Genomic DNA, 24,280 nt, shown 5'->3' with positions numbered 1-24,280 from the left:
AACTTAATACTCTAACTAATAAGTTATTACTTAGTTAACTTTATAAATTTCTATATATTCTATAAGTAATTGCAAAGTAATGTATAGTATGTTTCTACCTTTACCTTATCGATATATATCTAGATAGAGTATAGCACCGGGCCTTGTCCGGCGCCGCTGTTGCTATTTTGAGTTGTTGCACAGAAGTCGCTAACGGTCGTCCGTAGTGCGTTCTACATACGAGCCGCAGCGAGAGTAAATGGCCACGACAACGACCTGCTATACACAACACCGTTGACACCTCCAGCATAACTGCGATGCAGGCTCGAAGAGACCGAGCTTGTCACACCCACTTCGTCCTAATGCCCGATCGCTGAAACGGACCATACGGACCTACACCCGGCGCGATTGCCGGCACTTACATGTGTGGGAGAGCGCGCATATGACACACACATGATGAAGCGCCGACGCCGTAGGGACCTCAAAGAGGCGAATGAAAAGGTGTGGAATGGAGAGCAAGGTAAGGATATTGCACATCTGATTGCGGCCTGGACACCACGATATTGACACATAAGAGACGTCTTCCCTGTGCAGGGCTCGCTGGATTCCAACCTAAAAAAGAACACTGCCTTCATCAAACGCCTGCGCACGGCGCTCACCGCAGCCAACGTCGGCATCTTCCTACAAGAGATCCGATCGCTATCTCTGCACAAATACCTGGCCGAGATCATTTCCGCCTGCTACGAGGGAATCACCAAGCTTAAGGTTGTTGGCGACATCGCTGCTGGAGTCGAAGTGCTAAGTGCGCTACACCAACGATTCGGTCCAGAAGAGTTCACGTGCTATCTAGGGTGGTATGTCGGACGAGGACTGGCTACGCCGGACAAAGCACAGCTCAAGGCCTTGGCCACCGATGTACGGGAGCGGGAGGAAAAAGAGCGCATTGCGCGACAGCGGGTACTGCTACGTGTTGCGACGGAGTTGTGGCTCGTCGGTGTGTTGAAGAGCCTGGAAGATGTGGTGCAGCCTGCGGAGGCAGGGAGAGCCAAGGCTGCAGAAGGCACAGTCAAGCCTAAGACAAATGGGACGAGGTCAGACACTGCGGATCCGGAGCCGTTCCCGCTGGAAGTGCTAAAGGACATGCTTGGCCAGGACCGCGAACACGTCAACTTGCCACTGGTGGTGCTCTTCGTTAAGACCTTCGCTTGGGATATTCTTGGATCAAAGTCCGCGAAGACCGAAGGACGACAGGCTGTTGCCGAAGATGGCGCGACTCGCACGACAAATGGCCATGCTGGATCGGCCACTACGACTGAGAATGACGATGGTGCTTCACCTGATCCTCCACTGACCCCGCCGGCACTGCAGCAACGATTTCAGAACATCCTTCTACGGTACTTTGAGGATGTAAAGTCGCATATTGTACGGGATCAGGACCGCCTCACGACGCAAGGTAAGCGCAATGCTGAGGCCTATGTGAAGTCTGGCGAAGTGTTTGAAGATCGTCAGACCAATTACGAAAAGTCGATCAAAGCCCAGGAGAAGCTTGTGTCGAGTGCGCAGACTCTGGCTGAGGTGCTCGGTGCTGATATGCCAGATCTCTCGGAGAAGGACAGCAATTCGAGCGGCTTCGAAGGCAGCATAGGCTTGGTCAAGACTGGCGAGTATCTAAGAGGCCAGGCTGAGGGTGCGGGCATCTGGGAAGACGAAGACGAGCGTCGGTTCTACGAGAGTCTAGTCGACCTCAAAGACCGTGTCCCTGGCATTCTGCTTGAGGATGGCAAGAAGAAGAAGAACGAGAACGATGAGCAAGTCGGGAAGAAGGTCGACGAGGTTGCAGATGCCAAGGAGAAGCCCACCGAGCTCGAAGATAGTTCTACTGCTATTGCGAACAAGCCCGTTGGAGCTCAAGTCGATGCGCTTCTCGCTCGGTTGCACGAACTCATAACAAAAGAGCAAGTCGATCAATTCGCTATCGACTTTTGCTTCCTCAATTCAAAGGCCTCTCGCAACAGACTCATCAAGTCAATCGAGGAGATCCCGAAGGGCAGGACCGATCTATTACCTCTGTATGCGCGCTTGGTTGCTACCCTCGGACGATATCTACAGGACATCCCACAGGCCATGATTTCTTATCTCGACGATGAGTTTCGAAGCCTGCAGCGACGCAAGTCGAAAGACTTCCTTGGTCAAGTCCGCATGGTGAACATTCGCTACATTGCAGAGCTCACCAAATTTGGCGTGGTTCCGGAGCACGTCATCTTTCACTGTCTCAAGGTCAGCCTAGACGACTTCAGCAGGATGAACATTGAAGTTATAGCAAATCTTCTAGAGAACTGTGGTCGCTACCTGCTGCGCAACCCGGACACCTCGCCACGGATGACTTCCTTCTTGGAGACATTGCAGCGCAAGAAGGCGGCTCAGCATCTCGGTCAGCAAGAGCGCATGCTGATAGAAAATGCCGCTTACTACGTGAATCCTTCCGAGCGTGCTGCTATACAGCAGAAAGAGCGGACGACCCTGGACCTGTATGTGAGAAAGCTCGTCTACGTCGATCTTAGCAAGAAGACGCTCGACAAGGTCATCAAGCAGATTCGAAAACTGCATTGGGAAGAGACGGAAGTGGTCGATATCCTGCGCAAGATCTTCGTTAAACCAGGCAAGATCAGGTTCGGCAACATCTACCTCCTGGCTATGATGCTTGCCGCCCTTTATCGCTTCCATCCGAGCTTCACGATTACTGTATTGGACGAGCTTCTGGAGCGAATTACCGTCGGTCTGGAGATCAATGACTTCAAGTACAACCAGCGCAGGATCGCCGAAGTCAAATATTTGGGAGAGCTGTACATGTATCGTATCGTGGACTCACAGCTTGTCTTCGATACGCTCTACAAACTTCTCAACTACGGTCATGCAGGTGGTTATGCTCGACCAGGCAACACCTGTGCAATGGACCTGCCGGACGATTTCTTTCGTGTACGTCTGGTATGCGCTGTCCTGGAAACCTGCGGGCATTGCTTCGAGAAGGGCGCCGCGAAGAAGAAGCTGGACTTCTTCTTGAACTTCTTTCAGTTCTACATCAACGTCAAGGACCAGCTTCCGATGGACATTGAGTTTGTGATCCAAGATACTTACAATCTCCTTCGGCCACAGTGGAAGCTCGTACTGGGCAATCTTCCCGAAGCTGGGAAGGTGTTTGCCGAGGCTACGAAGCAGCACTACCGCGACACCGCTGCAGGCAAGACACAGGAACCGGAGGAGCAGGAGGAGCCCGAAGCAGAAGGTGCGCTGTCTGATGATGCCCGCCATGACGGCGAGGAGGACGATGACGCCGCGGATGTAGAGGGTGGAAACCCAAAGTCTGACAGCGATGATGTCGCACAAGGTGATGATGAAAAGCAAGCTGATGATTCTGACGAAGAGGAGCACATCGTTGTCACTCGTCCAGATGAGTACAGAGATCCAGAAGCAGATGCCGACTTCGATCGTGAACTTGCCAAGATGATGGCCGAAAGCGTCGAGTCGCGCAAGTTTGACCGCAAGCCGATGTTCGACGTTCCTCTACCGATGCGGCGCACAGCTCGTGATCCTGCCATTGCTACAGAAGAGAATGTCGAGGAAGTCAAACAGCCACAACCTCAAGTCAACGGTGCTGCGACCATGAAGTTTGCACTTCTGAGCAAGAAGGGCAATCGCCAGCAGGTCTGTATTTGTCGAAGCGGCTGTGTCCGACTTGAAGCTAACTCTCGTCCCAGACTCGCTCGATCGACCTGCCATCGGATTCTTCTTTCGCTGTCGCTATGCGATCTCAGCAGCAAGCCGAGAAAGCCGAGCAACAGAGGATCAAGAATCTGGTCTTGAACTATGATCTCAACGACGATCAGGCAGACGGTGAATCACGCCCCGCCTTTCATTATGTGCAGTCCAACAAACATTCGGTTCGACTCGTCGGTACAGGCTCACTCAACAAGAGCCTGAACATTCATGGTCGATCTCAACATTCGACCAAGAGCGACGAGGAGAATGTCACCCCACACGAATCTGACAACGACGATCCCGAATCATTCACTGACGAGACAGGTTCTTACGACTCTTTGCATGGCGTCCCACGATACGACAAGTCAGGCAACACGCGCAGCAAGCAGCGCGCGAGGAAGTTGCAGTTGGGCGACATCGATTGGTATGGCACACACCGTTCCAGTACTGCTTCTACCCCTGCCGAACTCCCGGAGGGACATCACTCACTCGACCAGTATGTCGTCGACAAGAAGTCGGCGACGCGTGGTCGTCGTGGTTCTGTCTCTCGGCGCAGCAGTGCCCAGGCATCCAAAGGCTGACTGGCCGCTTGTTGTGGCTCACAGGACATAACGCGAGCGGCCTGAACAGATGCAGTGTCTGTTCAACGACGACTAATACGATGGATCGACCATTCACCAATCATATGATGCTATTATGCATCAACTCATGGTATGCAGCGCAATTTGGCTCTGATACTCCCCTGCCTAGCTGGTCAACACACGACCTAGCTTAACTGCAGCACGTCCGATCCAGAAAGACCGAGGCTCAGCTTCGTGCTTGAACCAAGGCCGACCATGACTGCGTCAAGCACGACAGTCTACCGCGGGAGGTCGACTGCTTGGCGGGATAGGTTTCGCTGGGAAGAGGGGCGTGGTAGAACGTTAGCGGCCAGCATGATACGAGACAGGCTTAGAGGATGAAGAACACGAGATTGGAGGCGAGATTGAAGTGCTGACCGCAGTCACTCTTTTGATACAATTTGCTTGTGTAACAGGTCGAGATACAAAATCATGCATCGTCATGAGGTCGTTCAGGGGCATTACCTTGCAGGTCCAAATTCACTCCAAGGTCAGAACGCCAATTGGTCACAATTCCTTCTCGATGAACATGCGCGCGCCATTAGGTATCAGCTTTTCCAACGCATTGAAGCCTTCGCCCTCGAGGTATCGCGCCCCGGCCCTCCAGTGCAATTTCCATCTTAGCGCCGGCGGACACAGTAGGTCAAGCAGCTGCTTCAGCACAAGCAGCTGGAGAATAGATTCATGAACACCTGCTTCTACTTGCTGGTGCTCGAGTAACCGTGCTCGTTGGGTTTATCGGCGAGCATTGACGTGTGGTGGTCCCGTTTGCGGTCCTGCATGTTCCAGCTTTGTTGACGGCCAAGACCGGGGCTATCAGCGTTGCCTGTCGGAGTAGCTCCTGCGAGAGACGAGTCAGAACAGGGGCAATTGGTATGAGCCTGTCTATGTCTTACCAGTTGTCTCGTTCTTCGGCTGGCTCTGACCGGCGGCTTGAACAGCGTGCTCGTAGTGGTTGACTGGCTTCTCATGGACAGGCTTCTGGCCAGTCACCAAGGTCCGGGTCGCAAGACTGCTTGGCTTGTGATAGATGTACGGGTGACTGTGGTGCGCGGGCGAAGAGGGAGTCATGAGTGGTTGTTGATAGTATGAGGGGTTCAAGGGTAGCATGATGTCTGTAGGTCTTTGATGGTCGTGTCGGGGAAGATATGCAGGTTTGTGAAGTCGTGAAGTGCCCTGACACTCGGACACGGACTTTCTGCTGCTGTTGTAAAGCCGTTGGTGGGGTAGAGCTGATGGCTGTATAGTGGGATGACGACTGGAGTGTGATGGAGGTGTCGTGCGACGATGAACTTTTGAGAGTTGTTCTGTCCACGAGGGGCCAGTGACTCCTCGGTCAGATTGTACCTACCATGTCAATCACAGCATACTACATGTAGGTATCTCTCTGGTGATCTTGCCTTGGGGCAGGCATCGCGACTGGATGGAAAGAGCTCTCGCGAGCAGCAGGCAGGTTGGCGGGGTGGATGTGAACTTGAAGGCAGCGGGAAGGTGAGCACTGCATAGGCAAGGATACAGGCACTTGTCGTGCAACGCAACTACATGTAGCTGCTGGTCCATCAATGGCAACATGGCCTGATGTACAATGAAATGCTGCACATGTATAAATGCGTACGGAGAGAGAGACGATGTTGCGGCGATCGGCACGCGGCATCCTGGTCGTCCGGGTCGTTCGGGCCGAGCAAACAGTGTCCCCTCGGTCCTTGCCGCAGAATAGATGGAGAATTGTTCACGGCCGTTGACGGCAGTCTCTCTTGTCAAAGTGCACGACAGACGCGACTCTGGGAACATGGGTGCTCGCAGCCACTGTTGGCGCAGGATCCGCGTCACAATTCTCATGCCCTGGCGGCTGCAGCCAAGGTGGTTGGAAAGCCATCTGTAATCTTCAGCGTCAGTATCACATGCTGAGTCGCGCCATTGCGCGTCCAAGGAGCGGGCCGCCGCTGTCAATGTCGACAACTCGCGAGTTGCGTGGTCAATGTCCCGATTCGACAGCTGAACCGCTCTTTCCAACTACACATTCTGATCCCCCACCGCGCTTTCCAGCGATTCCGACTTTGTGCCACTTCAACGCTCATGCACTGCCTCGAACTTCCCGTCGTGTTCCGCAAATGCTTTGCAAACATGACAATGCTCCTTCCTCGCGCGAGCTCGGGAGGAAATGGCAAACGGTGGTGAATAGCCGCTAGAACCCTCTGCTCGACGCTTGTGCACTCCACCTCGACATTGCGGGCACGAGCATCTTTGTCCGTTTCATCAGCACATCCTTACGCCTTTCGCAGCCACGTACCAAAGTCTGTCCAAAGCACTCCATCTACACTGTACTTGTACTTGGTGCCCAGACTCGCGAACCTCATTCTTCCGGAACAAGGCTGCTGTCCATCGACCAAGCTACAATCATCGACTTACTCTGTCTTCAAAATCGATCTTGCTGCATCTTGAATACTCGAACAACAAAGCATGAGACAACATGTTACCTCCACCATCACCGGCGCTCAGCGCTTCCAATTCACTTGATGGCATAGACGACCTGGACGCATTTCTGGCTGCTCAAGGGTCACTTTCGCATTTCCCGACACCGCCTCTGAAGAAGGATCTGCTTGTCGAAGTCATAGATGTCTTGGAAGATTTGGCACGGCGTGACGATATCTCTGTAGATTGTAAGTCCCTGATCCGGTTTGTAGCGAAGTGACAGAGCCGTGACGCTGACAGCATACAGATGATCACATCTCATCCGTCTTCGCGCTTGAGGTCAGCCTGGTCACTGACCCAAGTCCCGTGGATATCGCCGCCATCCGAGGTGTGCTCGTGCGAGCTGGTCTTCCTGTGGTGCTTCTTGCTGTGGCTTTCAACATTCTGGCTGCTCTCCACACGACCGATGATAATACCAAGGACCTGGGCGATGCGCCGCCAGCCCTTCGCGTGGTCGCCGCTCTCAGTCTTGCGGTGTCATACTCCTGCGATCATACACCAAGAGCACAGTGGTGGTCTTACCATGTCTGCGACTGCGCCTGGACTGCAAGCCGCATCGACAAGACCATTATGGATCTGCTTGTTATGCTGGACTTCCGGCTCCATTTCAGCGCTGATGAGCACAAGCTTCAGGAGGCACGGCTGAGACTGAATGTTGACGCTGCTCATGGCGCTGACAAGCTCAACGAACGTCCAACGGACACTACCGAGTTCGCGGCAAATTACTCCTTGCAGCTTCTTCTCGATGGCACTTCATCTCTCTGGCAACATGGCCAGCTTACACCAGACTCTTGTTCGTCGCCCATCGCAGACGATTGTCCCCTACCGTTGAAGGCCTGGGTCCCGCTTCTCTGATACCAGTACTGCAATATTAGCGAAGGCGTTGGCAGCACGGGCTTTAGATACCCATGATAGAAATCAGAACGCTCAAGGCGAGCGGAAATACAGCTAGAAATGCTAAAGCAGCGCCGGTTGTTGGTTATAGTAATTGAGACGGTTTGCGTTCTGTCTGCATACTGTACATATTGGAGGACCGATGGAGGTATCAGTAGCATCGTCGTCTGAGCTGCTGGCCATGACATAGTCCAGACGCGCGGGATAGATAGCGACAATACCATCCGCTGTCTTCGACCGTGTCGTTTATAGGCCTGCATCTGATTTCATCTGTCGAGAACGCTCTGTTCTGTGTCAAGCCTGGACATTAGACATGGCTTTGACGTATATCCGTGTGGCAGGATCATCTGAGTCGTACGTGTTTTACCCCTTTGCGGTCTGCGTCAGATGTGACCCCAAGCAGTTCCTAGCCGTGCCCAGCGCTACGGCTCCATAGTCGTATATTCAGCCTACGACAACATATTAATGCTTCCTGCCACCCATTTCGATTACGAGTGTGCCGATTGATGCGGTGAATCGCAAAATCGTCGGCATGAGAATCCCCGTGATCCAGTGTGCTTCATTGTACGCTGTCCACGGCGAACTTTGACGAGCCGGCCAGTAATTCCTCATAGATGCTGTCAAGATGATACATAGCAGCAAGATGCCCTCCCTCAATCGTTCTTAACGTCGCGAACTTGTAGTTCCCGACTAGCCACTTCGCCATACCGCCACCTAGATCATCGCCGTCACTATTCACGACAAGGATCTTCCTCTCCCCGTTCACATGCTGCTCATCAAGCTTCGCAGGCTCAAATCCCCAGTCGGAATGAGTGTGGACAGGAGTGCTGCTGCTCCTGCCATTGCCGTGGAGGGTGGGCGCTATGTAGTGAGCGCCGAGTGACTTGATGGGGGCGGGGAGGGAGGTGTCAGAGGTGGTACCGATACTGAGGTAGCCGGAGAAGAAGAGGACGACTAGGTTCGATTGGGGGTTACCGGCGCTGGAGTAGTGGAGTCGGCGGTTGTTGGGGGGGCTGAGGATATGTTCGAAGTTTTCGGGGTCGTCTTGCATGGGAGAGGCCATGGATGGGTGATGTGAAGTTGTGATTGAGGCTGGAGTCCGATGCAATGTTATGCGGTCTTGCTGCCTTGACCTCGTGCTACATCGCATCCGCGGGTTTCAGTCGCACTCCCTCTGGCTGAGGTAGGTCAGCTGTACATTGATCTTCATTGTCCGTGATTCCGGGCTGCTAATTTGTGCGATAGAAACCGCAGACTGGTTGCGCGCTGTCGCCGTTGTCGCCATGAGCGTAGTGTTACACGTCTATCTCTCATACCCAAGTCCTGCGCCGCCATATGCAAGCGTTGTATCCTGTACAGTCGTCTCCATCACTCGTACCTCATTTCTTCAGCTCCTCTATCTTGACATCCGCCGTCTTCTCTGTTCCAGCTTCCGATTGCTTGGAATTTTGCTGAGACGCAGTTCTGTCCTTGATTGCGTTCTCCACCTGTTCGACTGCTCGCTCTATCTCGACCTCCATTTCAGGGAGGTGAAATCCTTCTGCGATGAGCTTGCCATTCCACCTCTGCAAGAGCATGACCTCCTCCTGACCACCCTGCACCTGAGCTTCGACATCGCTAGCGACCTTCTCAATGTCCGTCTCGGCCGGTTTCTCGTTCTCGCGCACGATGTGTCGTTCGGGGTGAAGCAGACCCGAAGCATACATTTCGTTCATCTGCCTGGACTCGATCGTCTTGATGTGATTGTTTTGCAATACGTGTTCCAGGAGTTTCCCGCCATACAGAGCCTTGTAATGCTGTGAACCGTTTGTTAGCGACCGTCACATCAAGCTACTGCAGCGGCGAGAGAAGTTCGGAAGGCGCATCCCCCAGGCAAGGGCAAGGGCTGTCTACAGAACGTTCTGAGCGCTCACTTACCGACCAAGCTCTGAAGACAAGATAGAAGAACGGCAGATTGGGTATCCTACGAAGCGATCAGATGGCGCGTATTGATGGGATCGTTGCTAGATCTTACACTGGAACGAGAGTGAATGGCGCAGATACGGGCATCCATGCTATGCTTGTCCACATCTTCTTTCTATGTAGCGCCTGCCGCTCTGTTGCAAGCGCTTTCAGCACACCAGGTACCCTGTCGCTCTTCAAGAAGGCACTCGGGTACATGCACTCGAACTGAAGTCTGCCATTGTTGATATCCTCAATCCTCTGCTTCGTGGCTGGCGGTATCGACTTGAGACCCCATTCTTCGTACGGGATGCGACGCAGCAGCTTGTTGGCGTAGACGGTGACCTGCTTCTGCCAGCCTTTCTCCGCCTTCTCCCACGTCGCCCACGTCGTCGAAGCCTTGTTGATCACGCGCTCTTGCAGAGGAGGCTTCTGGCCAGCTGTGACCTGCTCCTGGATGCGCTCGCAGTAAATGAGTGTCCGTCGCGTCGATATCGGCAGGAGGAATAATCGCATCGCGCCGTGGAAATTTCGAGCAAGAAGACTACGATTCGAACTATGCTGCCAGAGCAGGGCTACGGTATGATCAAATACTATGGCGACATGTTGCCGGCGTGTCAGAAGACAGTGGCTCTGCCAAACAATCTTTGCGCAGCAACGAAAAATGTGTTATGAGGCGGCAGAACCAGTCCTCATCAAGCGCCGAAGGCCGAGCACCAATTACAACACGACTTCAACGGCTATATTATATGCAGAAAGAATAGCTCTTCTATGAATCGAACACAGGTCTTCCTATTACTTAGACGACAACAATGTAAGCACTGTACGAAGGAGTTATAAACGGATGTTATCCTCTAGGCCTTTCTTGAATATAGGACGTTATAACTACTTAACTAAAGAGCCGTAAGTTAAATAGGATAATTAAGTAACAAGATTGTTTAGTTATAGTTAGTCTATATATCCTTACTAAAGCCCTCTATATCTCTCGCTCTCTTCTTATCCCCCTTACTACTTTCTACTAACTACTTATATTCTTATCCTTATCTATCTTATCGCTATTATTATTATTATTAAAACCCTATAGCAGTATAAACTTGTCTTTCCTAATAAACCCGCTAACATTATCTATAGCCTAGCGTTATTACTTAGCTTAGTCTATTATCCACTATTAACGCTCCGCTTACTACTACTAAGAACGAGTAATATTACATAAATCTAGCGGTAGAGTACGACCTAGTACTATCTATATTATATGTCTAACGTACTTTACTACCGAGTAGGCTATACTACTAAGCGGGCCACTTTTACTAAGAACTATACTACTTCTACTTTAATTACGACGGTATCTTAACAAGACGACATCCTATAGAATCGTTACTAGGAGGACAATTCCTCTTTAGATTCTTCGCTATCTAGTAAGTCTACTTAATAGGTACGTACGTTATACCCCGACTCGCTATATCGCTTATAGCATCGTAGCCTTAGTACTAGCCGAACACTATCTAGCGACTCTCTACTTACTTCCTACCTCCTAGTATCCTCTAGAGGTATTAATTACGACGCCTTATTAAAGGTTAGAGACCCTCTAGACTAAATATACTTGCGCTTTCGTGCTTTCCGCTATATAAGGGCCTCGTTAGACTTACGTAGCTTACTAATCTCGCTTCGTATAAGAGCTATCTAATACGCTATCTCTCTACTCCCTTTTATAAGCTAATATACCCCTTCCTATAACGAGTTTAGCGATAAACCTGCCCGGGTACGCATTTTGTTCGTTACTAGTATCGATTAAGAGTCGAATTCTTGTATAGTTTATAGTATCTTCGACTCCTAAGGGGTAGAGTCCGGAGCTAGAGAGGTTAGCGTACGTAGCTTAATAAATAAATATATTTATAATGCCTATCTAGCTCCTAAAAGGTCTACGAGGCCGGGGGCTATTAAGGAAGAGAGAGGGGAAAATCGTTATACGGGGAAAAACCCTCTTTAGGTATTAGTAAGTTCTTTCTATTACTTATCGGTTAATCTATCGTACTAGAAGCGGTAAGTACTAGGAAGTTAGCCGCCCCGGAGTACTAATCTACCCGATGCCTAGGAACGAGTGTTAGTAGCTAGCCGACTATCGAGTAGACGATAGGTCGACTATTAGTAGAGGCGGGTCGCCTATCGAGTAGGAGACAGGTCGACCTTCGAGCGGAAAACGGGCTAGCCGTCGAGTAGACGACGAGTCGACCCTTCCGGGCTCCTATACTCTATTAGTACTCCTATCGCTATTCCTCCTACGCTCGCGGTCGCTATAGGCTACGGTCTACCCGCCTACGTAGTCGTCGGTACTACCGGAGTTCTACTACGTCTATAGATAGGGCGCCTTCGGAGGCTTCCTAGAGCTCTTCCTCCTAGGCTATCTCCCCTATTCTTACTAATATCTTACCTACTATCTAGAACTACTATAGTAGGCCGGTCTATATTACTATTCGTACCGCTACTTATATTCTACGCGCTATACCTATTATATATTAGAAGTCTATAGCCCTAGTCTCGAGGCGTATTACCTACCGGGCTTCTATAAAGCGTAGGTAGAACAGTACGACGTATTTCGGCGTCTAAATACGTCTATATTCGTATAGGCTACTATCTACTCCCGGTACCTTTCGGCGATATAGATAGTCCTTAAACCTAATCTATTCCGAGCGGAGTAGTATCGCGACTATTACCTATTAGCGGGTAAGGGCTCGGAAGAGTATTACCCTATCTCGGCTAATCGGTCCTATCTTCGCCGCTACCTCGTCTTCTCGTCGGTATACTCGTCGCCGTAGTAGTTACCTATTCGGGTACCTTTCGCCTTTCTCCTAGCGCTCGTTCTAGATTCTCTATATATATCTACGGACCGCGTTCGCTATAGCCTTCCGTTCTTCGCGTCCCTATCCCGCGCCTATTACTAGTATACTACTAGCTAGAGCCTATACTCGGAACTTTACTATCCGGGTTTATTACGTATCTAGCTACCGCTAGGCCTATAATCCTATCTTCTTTTTAGGCGCTATAGATCGAAGGCGTGTCGTAATCGCCTAGTACGCCGCGCGGATATCGCTCCCTACCTTACTATTTACCGTCTAGAGCGTATAGCCTATAGCGAGCTATTAGAGGTAGAGGTCTAGTAGCGCGATCTACGCGTCCGCTTCTAGGACCTACGTCGGTATAGTACGGTATACCCCGGTCGCCCTATATAAATATTCGTTCTATACGTTTTGAATCTACTTTATCTAGCTAGTCGCGTAGGATAGATACTAGACTAGTACTGTCAGGGCGAGAGCCTGGCCTGTGAGATGCAAGGGTGAAAGCGAGAATGCAGGTGCGAAGTGCAGATGCAAAAGGGTATGGTATGATTGCTACACAAAACAAAAGACGAAGAAAGCAAGAGAGGCCTGGGGAAGGCCAGATATTTATACGCGACCCTCGCGAGTGCGTGTCCCCGCATCAACAGGGCTAACCCGTGCGAAGCCGCGCTCAGCAGCTTTGCTCAAAACCTTATTCCAACCTGCCCTACGTTCCGAGTCTTCCACGTGCTTCTTCCAGGGTCCAGCGCAGTCGCGGGTGCTCGCGGGAGTGCCGTGAGTCACACAGTCACGAGCCGAAGTGAATCTGTCAAGGTTTGGTAGAGGGGTGAATTTGGAGGGCTGGGTCCCGTAGCGAATGTTGCGGGGCATGTGATTCTTGGCGCTCACACACCAAGCTGGACTGTCACTTCTTGACGACTTCTGAGCACTCTGAGGCTCTTCTGTCCCCACCTTCTGTACACTCTGTGGGGAGACCATGACAGTAGCCCCCCCGAACAAAGCTGAGTTCCTACGAAGCCGTAGTAGTTCCACATATCGAGGATGTTCAGCTTCAGTACCAGGCCTAGGCCTGATGTCATGGTCGATACACCATTGGTAAGCCCCGTCGAAAAGCTCAGATTCGAAGAGCCTGCCGATGTTGACTTCTGGGCCGTCTGCGCGGGCGTGGTATTCTTCGATTGCTTGACGATTGAAGATGATATGTTGGATAGGTTCCCATGAGGTATCCCACTCAGGGCAACCTTGCCATTCGACTTCATACTTGATCGGCGGTAGTCCTTCAACGTCGTTGGGCTCTACGCGGATTCCCCGGATCTTACGGACGGCATAGTCGTCAGAAGGTAGGTTAACAGGCTCGTCGACTTCTACTTCATCGGGAGGACCTGGCATGTCTTGGTTTTGGTTCGGGAATGGGTCCTCAGCCGACGGCCGAAGGCGTACGGGATGGAAGACGTCGTGGATCTTTATGTTCGCAGGAAGAGCTAGACGGTAGGCGTGTGAACTGATACGCTCGGTGATCTCAAAAGGACCTAGGTTCTTCCAGTTCAGCTTCTTGGAGGGGCGGTCTGTCTTGATGTTCTTGGAGTTGAGGTAGACCATATCGCCTACTTGGTAGTCGGGAGCTGGCTGGCGACGACGATTGGCTTGATCCTCGTAGATTGCTTGTGCGTACACCATCTCGTCGTGAACTTCTTCATGGATCTGTGAGAGCATAGTAGCGAACTCGTCTGCTGCTTGCTCGTTTGCGTCTTCGGTAGGCGGGAGAGGTTCTTCTGGTTCCATGCCTGTACGAGGGTGGTAACCTCTCGTAGTATAGAAGGGAGAGTAGCCAGTAGTCTCCGAGTCCCAGTTACGAGTAGCGAACTCCACCGCAGGGATATGCTGAGGCCAATCCTTCTGGTGGTAGTCGACGAAGCAACGAAGGACCTGCTCGAGGATAGCGTTCGTAATTTCGGTCTGGCCGTCGGTCTGTGGCTGAAAACTGGTCGAGAGGTTATGCTTGATGCCCAGGATAGCACACAGACGCTTCCAGAAGTGCGAGATGAACTGGGTGCCTCTGTCAGAGGTGATGCTATCCGGGAGGCCTTGAAAGCGCCAGACGAATTCGTAGAACAAGCGAGCAGTCTCCTTTGCGGTCATGCTCCAGCACGGGATCATGTACCGGTCCTTGGAGTGACGGTCCACGATCACTAGAAGGGCCTTTGCTTTCACGCCGCTGAAGGTCTTGCCGTGAGGAAGATCGGTGATAAAGTCCATAGTGATGTGCTTCCACGGACGATCAGGAGCCGGGAGAGGGTGCAAGAGACCGTGGGGACGGTGGCGGTTAGCTTTGGCTCTTCGGCAAGCAGCGCAGTTCAGCACGTAGCGGCGGACGTCCTTCCAGGAATGCGGCCACCAGTAATACCTAGCGAGGAGCTTGTGGGTCTTGGCTACGCCTGGGTGACCCCCAGAGGCGGAGTCGTGGATGATTTGAAGAATCTCAGCTCGGATATTAGAGCCTTCGGGCTGCGGTACGTAAAGCTTCTTACGGAAGTAGACGACACCTTCCTGGAGCTCGCACTCGGACAGCGAGAAGCCCGGGAATGTCCTCGCGCCAGATTCAAGGGCCTGAACTAACTCTTGGGCGTCTATGTCGGCATCGTACGCTGTTCGTACTCGTGCCATGATGCCTTCGGGCTGCTCCTCATTATCAAACCCCTCAAAGTCTGATTCGGATGAGCCGTCGGTCGTTACTGAGCCCTCTTCATCGTCGTTCAAGTCCTCAGCGTCCGAGGCGTATTCTTCAGGCTCGGATTCATCGTCACTCTCGTCAAGGTAGGCAGGAGCGAGCACGAGAGTAGCAAAGGAAGCGGCGAGCGTAGGCTGGCCATTCGATAGGTACTCTCGAAGCTCGGAAGAGAGGTTGTGCTCTTTGATGACTTGTTGCCCTGCGATTTGCCGGCCCCCTCTTCGATCAACTGGAGAGTCACCAGGGCGGCGGGTAAGGGCGTCGGCCATCGAGTTGGCCTTGCCGGGCGTGTACGAGATCACGAAGTTGAACCGGGAGAGGAACTCGCTCCAGCGGGCCTGGCGACGATTGAGCAGCTTGCTCTTCATAAAGTAGACGAGGTTCTTATGGTCGGAGCTTACTTGGACGGGCATAGCAGAGCCTTCGAGCTCGGGGCGCCACTCTTCGAAAGCTTTGACGATGGCGAGAAGCTCCTTGTCGTAGATCTCGTAGTTACACTCCGTGGCGGTCATCTTCTTGGAGAGGAAGGCGACAGGTAACCAGGGGGATTCAGGCGAGCGGCGTTGTAGCAGGACACCGCCCACCACGCCGTCGGATGCGTCGGTCTCTACACGGGTCTCCAGTTCGAAATCGAAGTGCCGTAGAAGCGGGTTCTCAACAAACTTCGCTTTGAGCAAGTCAAAAGCCTCCTGGCATTCGTCGGTCCAGGCGAACTTCTCACCCTTGCGCGTGAGCTTCGTCAAAGGGCGTACCACGCCCGAAAATGCGTGGATGAAGCGGCGGTAGAAGTTGGCAAAGCCTAGGAAACCCTGGACCTCTTTGACGTTCGTAGGAGCATCCCATTCGACGATAGCGTCGATCTTCTCTTGGTCCATCTTGATGCCGTCTGCGGTAATGATCAAACCAAGGAACTTGACTTCGGTCTTCTCAAACTCGCACTTGTCGATGTCGAGCTGCAAGCCGGCGTCTGCGAGCTTCTGAAGGACCTTACAGACGTGCTCGCGGTGCTCCTCCTTGGTCTCGCTATAGACTAGGATGTCGTCGATGTAGGCAGTGCAGAACTGATCGAGGAACTCCTGAAGGATGTCGTTAATGAAGTTCTGGAAGGTACTAGGCCCGTTACAAACGCCGAAGGGCATAACGAGCGACTCGAACAGCCCGTAGCGAGTACGGAAGGCTGTGAGATACTCGTGTCCTTCTGCCATTCGTAACTTGTTGAACGCAGCGATGACATCGAGCTTGGTGAAGTACTTGGCCTTAGAGAGGCGCTCGAGCGTCTCCTGAATCAACGGTATTGGGTAGCGGTTCTTCTTTGTAACAGCGTTCAAGCCTCGGTAGTCTACGCAGAAGCGTAGACCACCGCCGGGCTTCTTGACGAACATGACGGGACTGCCAGCGCTGGAACGGCTCGCTCGAATGAACCCCTTCTTTAGGTTCTCTTCGAGGTATCTCTTGAGGACGATAAGCTCTTCTCGGGACATGGAATATAACGGTCCGAACGGTGTCTCTGCACCTTCTTCTAGCTCAATCTTGTGGTCGTGAGGGCGATGAGGAGGCAGCTCGTCTGCGGCTTTAGCATCGAATACGTGGAGGATGTGGTGTGCCCAAGGAGGGACCTTCGTAGCAGGGTCGGTAGGTGTACGCTTCTTGTCGAGCTTCTCGAGGGCGATGTCGATATCGCGGAGAGAGGCGGCGAAGACTTGAGCTTTGGGCTGCTTAGCAGCAGTGGTGAAGGCAGCGGCGTTCACCTGGAAGATCTTGGTATACTCAGGACCGCGCTGAGGCGGCGGAGAAGGCGGAGGTGCCGGAGGAACTTCTGGAGGGAAGCTGACAGTAAGGGAAGTCCAGTCGATGATAGGTCGGTGTCGTCTGAACCAGGGGAGGCCGAGGATAAACTTCTGATGCGGTAGGGACGTAAGGAAGCTGGTGATCGACATACGCTTGCCTCCGAGGGTGATTGACGTGTGTACAACATGAGTAATCTTACCAGTGGTAGTCTCCGTGCCGTCAAAGAGTTCAAGGGTGCGAGGGTACTTCAGTTCCTGGGGTTCGAGGTTGAGAGAGGTCGCGAGTTTATAGTCCATAAAAGACTCGCCTAGTGCGCCAGTGTCCATGAGAGTGAGATTGGAAGAAGAGAGTTTCTTTGAGCCGATATTTACATTCGTGACGAACGGTTTGCAAGCGTGGTCCTTGCCCGTCTCGTCGTACAGGTCTAGCTGTGCTGTATTGATCCTCAACTTCTTTCCTCTCTTCACTTTCGGTAAACGTTGTTCTTGGTCTTCATCGCGTCGATGAGGAAGACCTAGGCTTTTTCCTGCTCAGCGGGAGCAGCAGGAGCAGGCTCGATAGCGCCGACAGCGCCGCGAACCGGGTTGCGGGCGTTACGGGCAGCGAGCTGCGGACAGTTGGCTGCGATGTGGCCTGGACCGCCGCAGTAGGTGCAGAGTCCGGCCTGGCGACGGCGAAGCTTCTCTTCGGGAGTGAGCTTACCGTTGACGAGGCCCTGGACTCGAGGGACGGCGGCACCAGCGCTGAGATCCATAGCGTCACCTACAGAGACGGGAGGGAGAGCCGTAGGAGCGGCGGCGCCTAGTGGAGCAGCGAAGTGGCTTCCGGGACCACGAGGCTGACGACCTTGAGAACGGGAAGCGAGGAGAGAGGCGGTGTGTTTCATGTTGGAGTCGAGGCGCTGGCAGGTCTCGACGAGCTCACGGAAGCTCATAGCACCGACGTCCTTGTCCTCGAGGGCTCGAAGAAGCTCTGCTGACAAACCACGGCGGAGAGTGCTCTTCTTGGTCTCTTCGTTGTAGCCGGTGAACCCGATGTCGCGGTTGAAGGCCGCGAGGTACTCGGCGAAGCTCTTGTTCTTCTGGAGGAGGTTGTGGATGGCGTTCTGGGCGGTGGCTCTACGGTCTGGATCACCAAAGGCAGCACGGAGGTCCTGCATCAAGGTGAGGACGTCCGGGCAGCCGATAGTCTGCGTGGCGTTGTCGATGTAGTGTTGTACCTGAGCCGCGGCGTCTCCCCGAAGGAGGGAGAAGACGTACGTGACTTTGTCCTTCTCTTGCGGAAAGTGGTCGGCATTAGCCAACAGCTTGATGGTGAGCTGTGTCTCAAATGCCTCAAACTTGCTCTTGTTGCCGTCGAACTCGTCTGGGTCGTTGACCTTCTTGGAGAAGTGCTGGCGGCGGTTGTCGTCGGCGTGCGGGGCGAGGTTCTGGAAGGTGTTCACAATACCTTGAAGGTATGTTGCTTGGTTGTTTGCTTGCTCGACCTGCTGGGCGGTCTCGCGGAAAGAGGAGACGGTGCGGTTGATGAGAGCGTAGGCGGTGTCGGGGTTGGCGTTTGCCCAGGCACCGAAGGCAGCGGCGTTCGAGAAGGGGATGTCAGTCCACTCACTGAAGTGGAATGGAGTGTCTTGGTTGTCGAGGTTGACACCTCTATCGGTGGCGTGGTCACCCATGAGGATGACTCGAGTGGTTGACGGTTTGTTGGTCTTTTGTGATGTCAGGGCGAGAGCCTGGCCTGTGAGATGCAAGGGTGAAAGCGAGAATGCAGGTGCGAAGTGCAGATGCAAAAGGGTATGGTATGATTGCTACACAAAACAAAAGACGAAGAAAGCAAGAGAGGCCTGGGGAAGGCCAGATATTTATACGCGACCCTCGCGAGTGCGTGTCCCCGCATCAACAGGGCTAACCCGTGCGAAGCCGCGCTCAGCAGCTTTGCTCAAAACCTTATTCCAACCTGCCCTACGTTCCGAGTCTTCCACGTGCTTCTTCCAGGGTCCAGCGCAGTCGCGGGTGCTCGCGGGAGTGCCGTGAGTCACACAGTCACGAGCCGAAGTGAATCTGTCAAGGTTTGGTAGAGGGGTGAATTTGGAGGGCTGGGTCCCGTAGCGAATGTTGCGGGGCATGTGATTCTTGGCGCTCACACACCAAGCTGGACTGTCACTTCTTGACGACTTCTGAGCACTCTGAGGCTCTTCTGTCCCCACCTTCTGTACACTCTGTGGGGAGACCATGACAAGTACCCTAAAGGTGATCGCCGGTCGGAGGATAGAGCTATATAGCTAGCGTACCTTTACGAAGGCTACGCCCTATATAGAGGCCGCGAGGCGTATAACTAAGGCTTTGTTCTAGTCTCCCCGCTACCGGAGCTACTTTAGGTAGGCGTACTACCGGAGTTACGTATCTACTTAGAATCCTAGGACTCGGATAGATAGCTATAGAGTAATCTAGCTTACGCCGGTCCCGGCCCTAATCGTAGCTTAGAGGTTATACTTCTTCGGGGTCCTCGTAAGGTAGATTATCTAGTACTTCTTAGGTACGAAGACTACCCCGTATCGCGCTACCTAGTCGTTATATACCTCGAGCGCCGCTTCGAGTTAGCGGTAATTAGTCTCGGTTAAGTCGCTATATATTAGGATATTTATATCGTTAATAAAGCCTATATAGGAGTTAGTACCGCCGGCGCTTCCCCTAAGTAGCGGGAGGAGCGTAGAGGTAAAGAAAAGGAAGAGGATCGGAGAGAGCGATAAGCCCTACGGGATTCCCGTTTCTATAGGCCGTATCTAAGGTTTACGCTACTCCCCTAGGACGAGCTACGTAGACCGGTTACTAAGGAAGGATTTAACGAACGTAACGAGCTAGCTAGGTAGACCTTTCGCCCGGAGATTATAGAGTAGTCGGGCGTAGGAAACCTTATCGAACGCCCCCGAGATCTCGAGGGATAGTAGGGTAGCGACCTATTATCGGCGTATTACCTAGATTATATAAACCTATTCCGTAACGAGTTCTAGGGCGGTCGTCGTAGACCGCCCTAGTCGGGCTCCTATTTACTTAGCTAGGAGGAGCTAGTACTCCTCGGCTAGCTTAGAGATACGATTAGCTACGATACGCTCTAGCGCCTTCCCGATCGTACTAAGTAGGGCTATCGGGCGGTAGGCCTTCCTAACGTTATATCTAGCCTTACCCTCCTTACGGAGGACGACTATACTCGAGTACCGGAAGGGGGTCGGTACGTATAACTACTAGAGGTATACCGTATATAGCCCCGCGAGGTACGGGGCGAGCGTCTAGCGGTAGTACTTAAGGAAACGGTTAGAGATCTTATCTAGTCCTAGGGCCTTATCTAGTAGCGCCGCTTTTAGTACTATTAGTACCTCCGCCTCCGTTACTTCTTAGCTAGTCTCGAGCTCCGTTAGGTATACGAAGCCTTCGATATCGTCGAGTCGGGTAGTAACCGGAGGAGGGAAGAACGCCTCTACTAGCGCGTCGGCTCTACCTTACTAGGCTTCCTAGAGGACCCCTTACCTATTATAGATAGGTAGGAACTATAGTAGTAGTAGCGGCGTCTCCGGCTTCCTCGTACGCGCCTACTTAGCGAGCTTCTAGACCTTACTTCGGTCTCCTATAACCTTACGGACGGCGTTACGCTACGTAATATTGCCCTAGCGCCTAATAATCCTACCCTTCTCGTTATCTAGTCGGCGGTATCGGGCGTATATAGCGTCCTATTTTATCTCGTTCTACCGGCGCCGCGCCGCTACCGTTATACGGACTACGTCTACGTATTCCTACGACTAGGCTAGCGACGCGTACTTCGAGGGTCGGGTATAGGGGATTATCCCGGATTACTCCTACTATATACTACTATAGGCTCCTTACCGCCGCGTCGATTTCCGCCTCTAGACGAAGGGGTACCGGCGGTACGAGGGCCGTTATTCGTTCTTATAGTACTTTATTAATCTCCTTCTAGTCCGCTCTCTTCTACTAAGGCCGTAGTTCTAGGGCTAGTAGCGCCTATAGGTATATTACGTCGAACGTCGTACGGGTAGCTAGGTAGTCTAGATAGCCGGTATCGAGTTCTAGGTCCGTATCGTAGAAGATAGTCCGCTAGGCTATATAGCGGTTTATAGTTATATTAATATAGAGTAGCTAGGTACGTAGGAAAGAGGAGCGCGAGGTACGCCGAGGCTATATATAAGCCGAGGTGTTACGCTAGTACGCGCGGTTACGTAACCTATATACTAGCTATCTATTTACTAGGCCTAGGGCCGTGATACTACCCCCCCCTCTTAAATCGTACTTAGTCCCTTAAGCTCGTATTATTACCGCTACGAATACGACATTATATTCTGTTGAGAATATGCAGGTCATAGGGTCAACATTGAGTGCTTAGGGGGATTAGTAATCAGGGCTTGCTAGTCAAGTCCTGAGTACAGCTGTCCCTCCTGAAACACCTATACCAACACCGGCGATACTGTATGTAGATACACGCTATCCCATTGGGTCCTTCTTCGTCTTTGGTGTGATCCGCCGTCTTCCACTGCTGCGCAACTCGTACCTGTTTAACAGGTTATGAGCCCGGGTTAGCAACTCGGTGTTTCACCCTCGACAAAGTCGTATTGGAGTTATTCCTCTTCAGAACAAAAGGAAGGCAGACTGGAGGCCGCACCCGCATTGCACAGGAAGCTACAGCCGCGCTGTAGGTGCATATAAGACGTGAAAGAGCCTAGTGAGGCACTGTCAGACTCCGAGTCGGGGAGCCTGTGCCAATACCTCAGACAAGTGGGCGAGCTTACTGAGAAGAGTCGCTCTCCGGACATCGCGTTCGCATCGACTAACTGTTCCATCTGAGAGAGCCGTAGTGTCTCAGAACACCCTCCCCTGAGAGAGCTACAGACAGTGTCTCAGAAACACGATCCTTACGACCGACTTTCCTCGCTTTCTTGTGGACAGCCATTCTCTCCACTATCAACCTCGCGTTCGGTTCACCTCCTATCGATCCGATCGCGTACGAACGAATACCTTTCTTCTGTAGGCAGCCATCCTGTCCTATATATAAAAGCATGGAGGAAACCGGACACAGCACCCTTGGTAGGAGGAGAGCAGCACCTATCCTAACCAAGGACAACTAGAGGACATGGTTCTCATTGATACAAGACCATCTTGAAGCTCAAGATGTGCTTTGGGTTGTAGATGGAGGCCATCTATTATCAAGCACACCCAGCTCCTCAACACCATCTGAGTCATCAGATCCCTTACCTGGACTTGAAGAGTCAAGATACAGTCCAGTTGGGAGGAAAGCAAATAGATGAGACAAGCTGGAGAGATCTGGCTCAAGATGAGGGCAAAGTACAGCAAGGTTCATGCTGCATATGCAATGACAGTTGTTCAAGAATTGATCAACTTCAGAATGATAGATGGCATGACCATCAGACAGGCCTGGGTCCACCTTGGCAATCTTGTAAGAAGGATTGCTGAAGTTGACCCAGCAGAGGCTCACTACAGAGAGCCTACAAGGAAGCTGAAGCATCTGCTTCAAGCCCTGCCTGAGGTGTATCTTGGGACCAAGAACACTATCCTGGCCTAGCCAGGACTGTCATATGAAGATTGTCTACAACTGCTTGAGTCACATGAATCCAGGCTGGAAGTTGCATCCAAGGAAACAGCAATGTTTGTAGGAAGAGGTTTCCAGGGCAAGATCACCTGCCATCTCTGTGATGGTGATCATGTGATCAAGGATTGCCCACACCTCTCTGGAGCCAAGCATGCTGTCAGGAAGGACAAGCTCAACAGAGGAAACACCTCTGTTGCAAAGAGACAATCATCACCACCGAGAACGAGGTCCCCATCCCCAAGCCTGAGGGACATCCTAGTGGTGATGAAGGACCTTACAAGGAAGAGCCTGTGCAACCCAGGAAGACTTATCAGACCCTGAGACACCATCAGAGGATGATGAAGTTGATGAGGTTGCCCATTCAACTGTGGAAGCCAAAAGCAAGTACCCCTCCTCAGAGTGGTTGCTTGACTCTTGTGCTTCATCCCATATGACTGACCAGGATTCACTTTTCAGGACCCTGAAACCTCTTCAGAAGAGGAAGTGGATCAAGGTTGGGGGTGGCTACCTACATGCCACACATGAGGGGAGTGCAGTGATGGGTGGTCCTTCTGGGAAGCAGATTGTCTTGAAGAATGTTTTGTTTGTTCCTGGCCTTGGAGTTAGCCTTGTCTCTTGGAATCAGTTCAGCCAACAGTTTGCTGTCCAACCGCCCAGTTTCACCCTCAAACCCCTTCCTGGAAAACCTGTTGTCCAGACAAAGCTGAGAGGGGGTGTTCCATTCATTCAAAGTGTTTCAGAGCAGCTTGAAGCTATGCCTCAAGCATATGCCTCTCTATAGGAGCATGACTTGGATCTGTCCAAGTTAGGTACACATTTTGAGTGTGAATTGGAACAGGCTATGACTGCCACTGAGTCCCAGGACCAGTGGGAGCTATAGCATAGAAGATGTGCACACCTTAGCAAGGGACTGCTAAGAAACCTGCATAGAGTCACTGACAAGAAAGATCCCATTCCTGTTCCTTCTGAACACCAGAACTGCAAGGTCTGCTCCCTTGCAGACATGAGGAAGTTCAAAGGACCTGCCACAGAGAGGAAAGGAGAGAGGCTGGCCCTCATCTCTATTGACATCTGTGGGCCTTTTCAAGGTGCAGTCTCAAGACTTGGCTTCAAGTACTGGCTTGAGATTGTAGACAACTTCTTGAGGAAGAAGTGGGTAGTCCCTTTGAAGGCTAGGAGTGATGCTCCTACAGCTCTAAAGGAATGGAAGGTTCAGGTAGAGAACAGCTCAAGGTGTTTTCTATCTGCAATCCGTAGTGATGGTGCAAGGGAAATTCTTTCCTTGCTAAAACAGTGTTTGTGCAACTTCCCCAACCTCCAAAAGACATTAGAGAGTACCAGAAGATTGGAGTAGAGGGGACTCCAAGAAAAGAAAAGGAAGAGGAACTTGTTCAGGAGGATCAACCTCAACAGCCACCTCAGCTTGCAGGCAACAAGAGGTCAAGGGGGGATGAAGATGATGGCTCTGCTGAGCATGAAGCCAAGCATCATAGGGCATTGATTGCTCAGATGTTTCATCTTGATCCAACTATGAGCTGGGTTGAGGAAATCCTGAATGATGTGGAGGGATATGCATTTGCTGCTGTTAGGCAGGCCATAGCCTACCGGCAGGAAGTGCCAATCCCAAAGTCCTATAAGGAGGCAGTGGGAGACCC

The 24,280-nt window shown here is 52.1% G+C and overlaps 5 protein-coding genes across 5 annotated transcripts; 2 read left to right on the top strand and 3 right to left on the bottom strand.

The window, feature by feature from the left end:
• Positions 1–432: 432 nt before the first annotated feature.
• CLAFUR5_03574 (Regulator of nonsense transcripts 2) lies at positions 433–4,316 on the top strand (the record flags this gene model as incomplete). The annotated part of the gene is made up of 3 exons (XM_047902722.1): positions 433–499; positions 557–3,681; positions 3,735–4,316. 3 exons carry the CDS (start codon positions 433–435, stop codon positions 4,314–4,316), a joined length of 3,774 nt encoding a protein of 1,257 aa, XP_047758621.1.
• Positions 4,317–5,053: 737 nt separating this feature from the next.
• CLAFUR5_03573 (uncharacterized protein) lies at positions 5,054–5,465 on the bottom strand (the record flags this gene model as incomplete). The annotated part of the gene is made up of 2 exons (XM_047902721.1): positions 5,054–5,196; positions 5,252–5,465. The coding sequence occupies 2 exons, from the start codon at positions 5,463–5,465 to the stop codon at positions 5,054–5,056; spliced, it is 357 nt and encodes a 118-aa protein (XP_047758518.1).
• Positions 5,466–6,825: 1,360 nt separating this feature from the next.
• On the top strand, positions 6,826–7,682 carry CLAFUR5_03572 (uncharacterized protein; the record flags this gene model as incomplete). The annotated part of the gene is made up of 2 exons (XM_047902720.1): positions 6,826–7,015; positions 7,075–7,682. The coding sequence occupies 2 exons, from the start codon at positions 6,826–6,828 to the stop codon at positions 7,680–7,682; spliced, it is 798 nt and encodes a 265-aa protein (XP_047758519.1).
• Positions 7,683–8,280: 598 nt separating this feature from the next.
• Positions 8,281–8,784, bottom strand: CLAFUR5_20158 (uncharacterized protein; the record flags this gene model as incomplete). The annotated part of the gene is made up of 1 exon (XM_059462995.1): positions 8,281–8,784. One exon carries the CDS (start codon positions 8,782–8,784, stop codon positions 8,281–8,283), a length of 504 nt encoding a protein of 167 aa, XP_059318902.1.
• Positions 8,785–9,100: 316 nt separating this feature from the next.
• Positions 9,101–10,178, bottom strand: CLAFUR5_03571 (uncharacterized protein; the record flags this gene model as incomplete). The annotated part of the gene is made up of 3 exons (XM_047902719.1): positions 9,101–9,517; positions 9,639–9,684; positions 9,736–10,178. The coding sequence occupies 3 exons, from the start codon at positions 10,176–10,178 to the stop codon at positions 9,101–9,103; spliced, it is 906 nt and encodes a 301-aa protein (XP_047758520.1).
• Positions 10,179–24,280: the final 14,102 nt, after the last annotated feature.

Source organism: Fulvia fulva, chromosome 2, assembly GCF_020509005.1.
Source record: "Fulvia fulva chromosome 2, complete sequence".
NCBI classification, from domain to species: domain Eukaryota; kingdom Fungi; phylum Ascomycota; class Dothideomycetes; order Mycosphaerellales; family Mycosphaerellaceae; genus Fulvia; species Fulvia fulva.
Note: the sequence above shows the minus strand (reverse complement) of the source record. Positions and strands in the feature narration are given on the sequence as shown.